This window comes from Cryptotermes secundus, unplaced genomic scaffold, assembly GCF_002891405.2.
Source record: "Cryptotermes secundus unplaced genomic scaffold, Csec_1.0 scaffold116, whole genome shotgun sequence".
NCBI classification, from domain to species: domain Eukaryota; kingdom Metazoa; phylum Arthropoda; class Insecta; order Blattodea; family Kalotermitidae; genus Cryptotermes; species Cryptotermes secundus.
Window position 1 is genome coordinate 415,672 of NW_019732857.1, and position 12,626 is coordinate 428,297.

The 12,626-nt window shown below is 37.4% G+C and overlaps 2 protein-coding genes across 2 annotated transcripts in view; one reads left to right on the forward strand and one right to left on the reverse strand.

The window, feature by feature from the left end:
* Window positions 1–12,626, reverse strand: part of LOC111867781 (slowpoke-binding protein) — a 274,904-nt gene that overhangs the window by 70,986 nt on the left and 191,292 nt on the right. The window contains exon 11 of the transcript XR_004513370.1: window positions 957–1,018. The gene's annotated coding sequence lies outside the window, so the exon portion shown is untranslated. The remainder of the gene's footprint in view (window positions 1–956; window positions 1,019–12,626) is intronic.
* LOC111867761 overlaps window positions 10,894–12,626 on the forward strand; it is a 134,348-nt gene continuing 132,615 nt past the window's right edge. Inside the window, exon 1 of the mRNA XM_023857902.2 lies at window positions 10,894–11,070. Coding sequence (XP_023713670.1) covers window positions 11,013–11,070 — 58 coding nt within the window. The 5' untranslated portion in view covers window positions 10,894–11,012. The remainder of the gene's footprint in view (window positions 11,071–12,626) is intronic.

Below are 12,626 nucleotides of genomic sequence, written 5' to 3' on the forward strand. Positions count from 1 at the left end.
TTCCAGATAGGAATTTTCCCCCCCTTGGCACTACAGCCCCAGTGGGCCTACGTCTACCTCCATGAACTTCTCCGTTCACTTCGGTTTTTCTAGATCTTACACAATCGGTAGGACTCCTTAGGCGAGTGATCAGCTCGTCGCAAGGCCTCTACCTGTACACAAACACAGAAAAACGCACACACACAAACTAAACATCCATGCCCTGAGTGGGATTCGAACCCACGATCCCGGTTTCCCAGCGAGCGAAGACAGTACATGCCTTAGACTGCTCGGCTACCGTGACCGACTTCAAATAGGAATATAACCACGCAATTATAGGTTAATTTTTGTTATAAATCAAAGAATAATATATAGATAATATAATGATTAATTGTGGTCGAACTATATACAGAACAGAAGAAAAATATAAATAAGTGGCAGTTCCACACTTCAGGACAAACTCTCAATTCCTTCAGTAAATCTTTTCATTTATGTATAAAAGTGTGCCAGGAAATGAGCATGAGGCGACAATTTTCATTACTTAAGAATCCTTTGGAACTAAAATTATGAATTCGTTTCTTTTTCTCTTCTAAAGTTAGTTGCCAGGAAGTCCGAAGTTACGTGTCAATTTAATGAAACTAACTTTCTAAAGCATCGTAGCGCAGGAACAAATGAAACTCAGAAATTTAGAATCTCAAAGAGTTTATTATGAAGAATTCCATCCTCTGGGATATAACGTCATATAGTTCGTTGAAAATCAAGAGACGTTTCGGAGTAACATATTGCCTCAAGCGGACTACATGAAATTATATACCAGAAAATATAACTCTTCAAGCGGAATGTCTTATTGCGGACTCAAATTTTTTAACAATCTATGTCGATTAATACAATTGTAAGTATATCACAGGCGTGCAACTTGTAAATATTTAGTAATTTCTACCTCTAGAGCAATGCATTATTTTCATGAATATACTCACTTTTAACTATCCACATCTTTTACTGCAGAGAAGCCGAACTTCCGTTCCCTCTACCGCAAAATCTGCAAAAGAATTCCATTCCAAAATTATCAGTTAGAACTGAAAGTAACAAGTAATTTCTTTCACTTAAAATTACTTCGATTTAATGAGCTTATCGGTGATCTCAGTACTGATAACAGATATGATCAGGTTATTTCGATTTACTCGACAAAGAAACATACCACGTGCAGTATCAAAACTTAAATTTGAGAACGGACATTAAATTGAATCTTTGGTGAAATCCTGACGTAATGAATTTAGTTCAGATTTGATTCTGTGTTTGCGTCTTATGGTTTGAGGAAGAACTTCACATTTTCTGAGCAGGAAAGCTTAAAAATACGGAAGGAAACGAAAGATGCAATGTTTCAGGCTTACCCTTGTTGGGAAGGATAGGAGAAGCAAGTCCCTTGTGTTTCTGTGACATGCTTCAGTGACTCACTGAAAGTTTCTGGTGTTTTGTCTTGTGAACAGGAGACGGATAACCTTTCTTTTTACCGATTTGTCTCTTCCTGTTCGGAAAGTACAGGTCAGCTATATGTTTAAGCTTTGATCACAACTATGGAGCTGCTAACAGAACATACTTTCGAAACAATGAGCAGTACCTATATTATACAAATCTCTTGTATTTACTTACACTTCAAACCATATTATTAGTAACAGATTACGAAACTGTGTCTTACGAATTAGTTCATTGTTTCGAAACATTTCTCTATTTACGTGAAAAAAACATGACATTTTAAATGGTCTATATCAACTTATATATATATGTACATAATGTGGCGTTCCGCCAAGGAGCCGGTCGATAACACGTCCTTTAATAGGCAAGGGCTGCGATAAAATATATACTTCGTTGTAAAGGCAATACCAGTAGACAGTTGCATAGGAATACCTGAAACAACAAATATGTTTCCCCGGAAATTAAATGATATCCACAATACTATCAGAGGATAAAACGGAACCCTTGGAAAAGATGTTCACTAGTCAGTCCGAGTTTACGTTTTAAATGTCCTGCTTCGACTAGAGCATAAGCCACCCCGCATCCGACAAAAGGATCATGACACTTCACCAAGATCAGCAGTGCAAGTAACTGTAATAGTGAAGTTGAGAATAAATGTACTTGCAAATATAAAAGCGATGGTCCAATAAGCGTATTCGCCAAATCCGAGACCCTCGTGAATTTACTTTTCGCGTTACGTAGGCAACAAGGGACAATATTAAGAATGCGTGGGTAAACATGTTCCTTATTAGGCCCCGTGTCTGATCGAGTGCACGAATATTACAGCATACAATTAGGAGAATGTTTAAGTACAAAGCAACTTCATTTATGATAATGACATTGTAGGCTTCCCAAACTTGCTCCTTGTGGTGTTTAATTAATATAATCTCATGAAATAGAAGTGCCTCTTACGTTTCTGGATCCTGTTGTGTTTTTCACATTGAATGATTACTTCAACGACAAATACAAATAAATTTAAACAACAAACAATCATCTTCAAGCTAAAATTATNCTCGTGAATTTACTTTTCGCGTTACGTAGGCAACAAGGGACAATATTAAGAATGCGTGGGTAAACGTGTTCCTTATTAGGCCCCGTGTCCGATCGAGTGCACCAATATTACAGCATTCAATTATGAGAATGTTTAAGTACAAAGCAACTTCATTTATGATATTGACATTGTAGGCTTCCCAAACGTGCTCCTTAGTGGTGTTTAATTAATATAATCTCATGAAACAGAATTGCCTCTTACGTTTCTGGGTCCTGTTGTGTTTTTCAAATGGAATGATTACTTCAACGACAAACACAAATAAATTTAAACAACAAACAATCATCTTCAAGCTAAAATTATATGTGACCACTTCAATTCCAGGAACAAAAAGACAAAGGAAATAGAATATCGGGAGGAAATATAATGAAGCTTTCAAAGACACTTTTTGACTCATACATAGAAGAATAAAGAACAACAAGAAATCCGATTATGAACATGTATTTCCTATATTTCTTTCGCAGAAATATTAACTTCAGACTTTTCAGAAAACACACTTCTTTGTTATACTTTTCTCAGTTATTAGAAGTGAAGATGTATCTGTAATCACACATACATCGGTCTCAAGATGAGATCCTCCTCAATTGAGGAAATAAATAAAATAAAGTGTAAGATTTGAGGCTTTCACGGCGGTGACTATGAAGAAAGCAGTCTTCTGGGATTTGGCACCGTGTATATGTGGTGCCAAATCCTAGAAGACTGCTATCTTCACAGTCACCGCCGTGAAAGCCTCAAATCTTACCCATCATCTTTGTCGGCAACCTGGAGACCACCACACCAGCATGGTAGGAGGCGTATGAANCAAATGAAGTTTAAGCTTGATATCCTTTTATAGGAATTGACTCCCTCACTTCTCCAAATCAGTGTTTATCATTTATGGTATTAATGAGCGGTAGATATAAGGAAATAATTAAACGTCAGGATGTACCTGTTGCTTTGCTTTTCATATACCTGCAACCACAAGGAGGACTGCATGTAGTAGTAGTTGTAGATTACTGGCAGTATTAGTCTTAGTAGTAACCGTGAATCTATAATTAATATTGTCACATGAAAGGATTGTGACTGTAGACGAGGTATGGATTGGATGATTAGACTTATGTTCGACCAATCCGAATTATGTACAATTATAGCTATATCGGTATATCCAAGCTTCACAATTCACCGTTACATAAACAGCAGTGTCCTCAGTCTATTACACTCTCCACTAGTCGTTTCCTGTCAACGAATTCATAACAGTCTCACTATTACTTCTAATCACTAATGAAGTCTTCTTTTCACAGACTAATTCCTTTCTTGCCATTTCTTCCAATCACTTCCGACTGCCGAATCTCTCAATTCTCTGCTGAAACTGCCAATTCCGGAACTGCACTCAATTTTTCTCAACTGAATTCTTCGTTATAACCCCTTTGCACGGATTTGGCAGAAAACACTGTTCCCAGAAATTCCTGTTGTTGTCTGTTTACCGAGCCGTTGCTTAGAAAGGGGTTCTTCTGTTGCGTGCGTATTCGTTGCTGCAGATATATGTTTACCGCATGGTTACGTAGCAACGAGCGCGGTACGGACACACAGNTTTGCTGCAGATATATGTTTTGCACCGCGCCCTTCGTCTTCCTCTCCTTTGATTACTATTATATTATTATTATTACGAAGAGGAAGGGCACAGCGNGAGAACGCCGCTTGCAGCACCTTACCTATTGCTGCGTGAAGTCACAGCGTACATGACGCTTTCCTCTGCTGCCGGTGTACGGGCCATTACTTACCAACAGCTGTTTCTCTGACTGCACTGCCCAGTTCTTGCTTTGAGCAAATAGGCCACAATATTATTCATGCCGAAGTAAGCCACTGGAGCCAAGATTTCATATTTAATATTAACTCTTTTCCTTCTCGGCCTCAAAGTAACCTCCTTGCTTATGGGTTCCCAGGACTGTGCATTGCATGACTTCTCTCTCACACCCCAGACATTTGTAAGCTCACCGCAACTACCTACATTAAAACAATCTGACAATAATGCGTAGATAGATGGCTTTCGTAAAGAGCACAGTTTAAAAATGAATCCTGAACATCTCGCTTACTCCTATGTCAAAATATATTCAACAAATTTGTTTCCAAATACTTGTAACTTCTTAAATTCTGTTCTCTTACGAGCACATAAAATTCACGCCTCCTAATACAGGGAATAAAATACAAAGACAAATTTATTACCGTGTTTAACTAATTAAGCACCACGCCATGGAGGCGCATGGGGAATGGATGTGTAGATCCACATATTCTTGACTTTGGTACTTGTTGGAGGTGAGTGTTCAGTTTCACGACCCGACTGTCTTACTCCCGGGATAGAAGGCTGGTTGGGCTCCAGAGCCGGTGTGGACGACATGGAGAGGCGTAAATTCTTGCCCTTACCGAGACTCAAATTCCGACCCCTCAGTTGTCCAGCCGGTAGCCAATGGCTATAGCGACTGCGCTACCCCGGCTACTCTAGGCTACTATATCTGATACGACGTAATTCAATGTGAGCCATATAATGTGATAAGCTGCAGTTGTCTGCTTCTTAATAGCTTCAAGCTTGGTTTACTCTTCAATCCTCAGAAATGTGGTGATACACTCCTCCGAAACGTCTGCTGACTTACACCAAACTACGCGGCATCATATCGCAGGACGTAGAATTCTTCATAGCCACCGCAGTGGAAGCCCCAAATCCAGCATACATTAACAAAATATGACGAAGTTATAGTACGTTCGTGATTGTTTGTAAAGAAAAACTCGTACGATATCCAAGAATTAACTAGCAAGAAATTTTACAAGATTTACTACTTAATCTTGAAGCACGAGGGTAACTGAAAAGTGAGGTGCCTGCACATAAAGTTTTAGTTCTTAATACTAAGCCCAGGGGAGTGTCAGAACCCCAGCTGACTTCAGCCTAGTCGCTACATGAAGATTCTCGTTCTCAGAACACTAGCTCTTCCGTAATGCTAAACATTTATCAAATTGCCAACCTCAAGCCAGGTCAGTACGAGGAATTGTAAAGAAAATGCATTATTTATGTTGTAGAGGCTTGCCAGGAACATAAACACGAGGCAAATAAAAAGACTTAAAGGATAAGGCAGAAAACCATGAACAAAACCGCGCACTAACTTCGACAGCCATGAAGTTACCCACACTGTTGACCTGATCTGATAATTAACCAACAAACATACCACAATCGTTGTTTACTGAACGTCTAATTTAGACTTCAGTAACTTCGTAGGGCTTTGCATATCCCGCGCCTGAAGTTTTGCGTCGCAATCCTTATTTTATGTAGGAAAATAGAGGAAAGGCACCTCCAAATTTACCAAGTCAGGTTCCTCAAGTTTATCCGTTTCACCTTATTAATTGCTGAAGTATATTTTACATTTGATACATGATCTTCAAAGAGCAGAAAGACGAATCGATTGTAATTGTGTCGTCGGACTGAATTATAAGGTCTGCTAACCTTTCTAACAAATATTCCTTGAAATTTAAAATATTTTCAGATAAAGTGTCATCATCGTAAACGTCAGCTGTTGTCGTGTTCCGTTTCCACTAAACTTCCTTTCATCGAGCCGTCGCTTTATACATCTTCCTGCATTCCTTCCTTCTACTGTATCAAAAGCTTAAATTTAGGATAAATCTGAAGAAAACGGTCTTCTGGGATATGTTCCGTGTAGATATTGTATTAACCGACGTTTCGGAGGTAGGTATCGCATACATCTTCAAGGTAGAAGAAAAAGAAAAAATCCGCCCCCTTTTTCTTCTAGCATGAAGATGGAGGCGATGCGTTCCTACGAAACGTCGATTAATACAATATCTACACGGTGCCATATCTCAGAAAACTTCTTTCTTCATAGTCACCACCGTGAAAACCTCAAATCTTGGATTTTTTTTTCCCATTATTCAACGTAGTATCCTCTTCTGTCCCCAAGGTCATCCAGTATCTATTTTATTAATGACATTTCCTCTAGAAACACTCCCCCCCCCGGAGATCCGATTGGGGGAGTAGTTTACCTCCGGACTGTTTCGTCTCCAGAGGAAACATCTCGCATACATGGTATCTCTGTTTTGGAAAGAGACTCTCCAGGAAAAGTGATAATGTGGTAGTTTTTCCATTTGAAGGAGAAAGCTCTAGATCGCATTAAGTGGAGGAATTGTTTTGGAAGAGACTGTGGACCTATCGTCTGACAGATTACTGATGATGATGATGATCAACGTAGTAACCTGGTTAAGTCTGTAGCCTGAAACACTCTCTGTATCTTTCTGGTTACTCATTTCTCTTTTCTTTACACGTTCTGATCGCGATGTGTTAACTCCTACTATTCGCCTCTGTAAGCATATTTCAACAGTTTCAATATTCGCTTTGTTATTTTGTACATTTTTTTGGATGCCTGATAGCTTTTATCCCATTATATTGTTGAAACACTTTTCGTAATATATTCACAATATTTTCGCTAAACTTACACCATTCCTTTTTGTCTATTGATGTTAAATAGTAAATGTTCTATCAAGATTTGAATGTCCTTTTTAAAATTCATGTTAACCTTCTGTTAATGACTTGCATTTTTCTTTCCAATGATTTAGTATGTTTCACACACACTCCTTAACAAGCACTTTCCTGCATAGGTGTTACAGTTCTTTCTCATGTTTTAGAATATGTAGGCTATTACAACTGCCACAGACCATTTTTCCGGAATATATTCCTTTTAAAATTATGACAGTGTTTATGGTAGTTTTTATGATACATAAAGTTTCCATGTATACATATTATCTTATATTTGAGACTATATTTTCTTAAAAGATTTTGAAACAATGCAATTAAATCTATTCACAATGGACTAACACAGTCTGGTGCTTCTCTCTCTATGGCCTCGTTCCCTTACCTCGAATGACTAGGTCGATAATCTGGGCATTCGATATCAAACTCGGTTTTTGTTATTTACAAAAAGAACATGCAGTCGCGAAATTCGTTCATTCTCTTGTAACTTTTCTACAGATGTATTATGTCTCTTTCAACCCTTACACAGCTGAGGTTCTAATTTATCGGAACAGAGTCAAATTTCATAAAGGAACTAGAATTTTTAACTCTGCGTAATCAGCATTCATGCAAAAAAATACAAAACAAAAGCTAAAATTAATGTACTGTTTTTCCTCCAAAAGTGAGCACGAAGGAGGAAAATGTCGGAAGGAACAAAACTAATTTATTACGTCTCTGACAGTAAAATTGAAGGGCTTCATTGTATAGTTCGTTCATCTCTTGGATTTCCTTCAAGTAACTCTCATATGTTCTCTTATGTTCAAGGTTTCCTATGTCAAAAAAAAATGTAAATTTATATATATACGTACTAAGACATTTCCTGCCGGTCACGGTAGCCGAGCGGTCTAAGGCATGCACTGTCTTCGCTCGCTCGGAAGCCGGGATCGTGGGTTCGGATCTGTTTCCTGTGAGGTACGAACTGAATTCTTATATATTATTCTTATACACTGACGGTCACGGTAGCCGAGCGGTCTAAGGCATGCACTGTCTTCGCTCGCTCGGAAGCCGGGATCGTGGGTTCGAATCCCACTCAGGGCATGGAACGGAGTGAACGGAGTTCATGGAGGTAGGCCTAGGCCCAAACTGGGGCTGTAGCGCCACAGAAAAAAAAGACATTTCCTATCGACTGCATAGAAGAAAGAGTTTAGTTTCTGAACACCCGACAAGAGTACAAACTAAAATCCTTGTTTAGGAAGAAATTGACTATATTTTAAGGGGAAGATAATGATACATGCATATACGAGTAAACCTCATGACACCAGAAATAGTTCCATTTTTCTTTATTATTTACTTATTTTTCTTCTTAAATGTAAATAATTTGTGTAACTTCTTTCATGTTTAAATTTATATATATTTCATTCTTCGTGTTAAAGCATTTTTAGTACGAAATGTGGCAATTCTCAAGTGTCCCTACAGGAAGACTTTCGATGAGTTTTCAGGCTGAATTCTTCTATTCATCACAACGAGTTGAAAGATATTATGGAGGTGCTGCATTACGTTGTGAGAAAAGCACCGATATTTTGGCAGGATTCAGTACATCCGCCATTTACATCTAAAATCCCTCGCAGATCCGCCAAACCACTGAGCTATACTCATGTCGCCAATGACATTTGTTGTAAAATATGAAAGCCAAGGATCCGCCCACAGTTCTCACGAATATTTAAAATTCAATCTCCCGCAGGCAGAACAGTAATGCAAGGGATTAAAAACTGTAATGGTATTCAGAACGTTTTAACTCGTAAGTCCTTACGAATATTTCGGAATCCCTTCATTCTCTGAATATCGTGTATTTCGAGGAATTGCGAAAGTGCCTATTCCTGTTGCGTATAATTATCTGCCTGAAGCTACATTAAAAATTACTTTATTTTGAAGAATTTATTACATAAATACAAATTCTGTCTGAAGAGTTCGCAACATCGCCGCAATTGTTGAACTATAAAACTTATTTCACATATATTTCTATGCCTGTTAATCAATTATCGTAATCAAATAGAGAGCCAAAGGAAACATTTCCACGTCAGCCATTTTGATAGCCAATAGTTCAAATTTGAAAAGGGGGATACAGATGTAGAGGGAGCAGGGTGACAACAGACACTTAATTTCATATCATAAGAGAGGAATGTGGCCCAGAATTACTCGATTTTCTATTTTAATTTATTTCTGTACAAAGATTTCTGCCTTCTGGGATATAAATCCATGTCGTCCGTTCAATGTCAATCAACATTTCGGAGGAACATGTAGCCTCGATCTTCAGGGCCGAAGAACAAGACAAATATATATATATAAAATGAAGTGTATTCCGCAATATTTTTTAAGTAAATAACCTAGTCTCAAATCCCTTATTAAATTTACGTGGTATGTCTTTTGCCTGAGATAATTCTTATACAGAATATCCTATTTCATTAAATTCGTATCTGGATTATTATGGCACATCCATGGAAGTGCCTCCTAAAAGTTTTTAGTTTTCAAGCATGTTAAACTTATAGAAAAGTGCTGTAAAATTCTTTGTGATGTTATTCTTGAACTGACTCTGCAACAGTAACATTCGAATTGGAATATAATTAAAATGTTCTTCTTTTATAGAAAAATGCTTGTCTGTAGCCTAAGAAGAAAGAAGAATATTCTTATAAAATCAAGGAGTGAATATGCAATTTTGGGCTAGCAATATACCATACTTTTATCTACAAATATTTATATAGACAGTCGGTGATGTCAGAACTAACGTGCGAGAGAAGTACAAGTATCAAGACATATTCTTTTAAATAACATTCAGAAAAAAAATACTGCAAGAAATGTCATTCCTTTCATGGAAACAAATTATGACAAAAAATAATAAGTGTGTACATTTATAATCCAGAAGCAAACAGAGAAATTTTTAGTAAAATAGTAGCCATTCACCTACAGGGATTCTGCATAAAGTTGTCAGTTTGAGAGACATGTCACAAGGACTGAATATAAGTGGGGGACGCAATAGTAGAATTGCATTTAGATTGGTATACTAGCTCATATTGAATTCCTGAATAATTTAGAATATTCAAAAAGGGAATTATACCATTAACGAAATTCTAATTCTTTTTCAGTTCATTATGTACAGGAATGGTGTGCAGAAATATTCATTCTTTAAATTAAATTTATTTCTTCATGTTGTTGCTTACATAAGCAGCAGCGATTCTCGAAAATATTCTGCTTTAAATTGCACATGAAGCGTCCCTTCTTATATACTATCAAATCGGATAATCTGTAGTGAAGTTATTCATTAGTGTGTGACACTTTTCATGTGTTATGAATGGCCTATGTTTGCCAGAGAAAATTATTACCTTAACCCTCAATTTGCTGTTATGAATAATATAATCACAGCTTTCAGCATGATCAGTAATTACATTGTAGTCCTCGACAGTTAATCCGACATGTAGTTTAAAATATTTACAAAAGGGTAATTTAAATACTTAATAAACTTTTACTAATGTCCTCCACTAGCCCTTCATGATGAGCTAACTGCATAACACTTCAGAGATGACATTATATTTTACATTTTATTTGTCTATTTTCCTCCAGGAATTTGTACAGCCTTTGCCTCTAAACGACACGTGCAAGGCAAAATTTATAATGTTGCCACCTGCACCTGATTGCCTCATATAATGAGTTTGCTATTATAATTTAATGAATAAACTCTTAGCCCTGTAGAAGCACGCTATTACTCTGGTTTTGATTTGTACGAGGCATTTGCTGCCAGACGCAAGCGCAGTTACGTTTACTAGAGGACAGGCATGTGCAGCATCCCCAAGACTGCATGTCGTATTAGTATCATCTGGCCAGTGCTGTCAAGAGGTCGCAGAATCCTCGTTATAAAATAATTCATTTCCTACCCCAACATGAGAAGTAGCCGATAATATTCACTTCTAAGGACCGAAGATCGCCAACACAAGAACCATGGTCACCTTCACGCAAGTTTATCTCTTAATCACGCTCATCTTACTAGTGGGAACCGGTAAGTTTCACATTCAATAAAGAAGTTGGTATTTAAGCTTTTAGATAATTGTAGATGCTGCACGAAGAAAATATTACTTCTTATAAGTTGCTCTTCCATATGCATTAAAATTGTATCTGTATATTTCGAAATAATGCAGTATAAATAGTTTCATACTCTATAAAGGTTTTATTGTCTCTCGGCCACAAGTTTCAGACAACTAGAAACTGGAAACTACAATTACGCAAGGTATATTACATATAGATTCTAATTATACGTCATCTGAATTCTAATTTGTCCTGACAAATATCGAAAGGAGTCAAGTTACATGGTACAATTAGCATATTACAACACTTTACAAATATATTCCTGTCTCCCTTTAAACATTAACTTACAAGAACTAACTTAACTTTCTCGCAATATTATTTACAATGTAAATGTAAATGTAACAAACTTTAACTAATATCACGAATCAAATTCCTTTTTTGTAACTCTGTTTTCTTACATCTCACGAGTTTACATAAGGTTAGGCATGCGGTAGCGTAGTTGGTTGAGGCACTATGCTACAAGCCGGAAGGTCGCGAGTTCAAGTCCCGATGAGGTCATTGAATTTTTTCAACTGATCTAATCCTTCCAGCCGTACTATGGCCCTGGGGTTGACTCAGCATCTAACAGAAATAGGTACCAGGAATATTCTTTGAATATTCTTCGGGGTAAAGGGCTGCCAGCGAGTAGGGCTGACAACCTTACCGCCATCTATGAGCCGATTATCTAGAAAATGTGGGAACCTCAACATCTCACAACCTTATGGACCTCCACGACCCGTTACAGAGATACCTTTATTTTACTTTTTATTTCTTTTTATAATATCACAGAACTGAGAGCGAAGGGTCAGTTTATGGCTTAATTATCACACGAATTACATTAAATCCTTCCTGCATATACAGAATGCTTGCGTCTGGTTATTAATAATTCTTATGTCTTTCACTGAAACCATATGCAAATTATGAAAGCGACTAAAATACAGGTATCTTATAAAGGCCTGCTGTTCTTCTCCTCAGTTCCGGTGCAGTAACTAGAATAACTAGTGATTTGCTCGTTCAGAGTAGAAACTACACAGCATTGCCATTGGGGCTTGGCTTTTGAGTAATGCCAAACCCAAGCAGCACATGTGGATCAGATAGTATAAGTATTCATTCATTCATCAGTAATCTGTCAGACAACAGGTCCACAATCTCTTCCAAAACAGTTCCTCCACTTAACGCGATCTTCTGTTTTTGGAACGAGACTATCCAGGAAAAGTGATAATGTGGTAGTTTTTCCATTTGCTTTCCACATCAGTATAAGTATATAGGTTATGAAAAATATTACAGTGTAAATTTACATTTTAATACAAGAATGGTATAAAATTATACTTAATGCTTTCTGAAATATATAAAAAAAAAGCTAAATGTATCCCTGTAACAGGACGTGAAGATCCATAGGCTTGTGAGATGTCGGGGGGGCCATATTATCTAGACAATCAGCATACAGATGGCGGTCAAGTTGTCAGCCTTACCGGTCGGCCGCGCTTTACA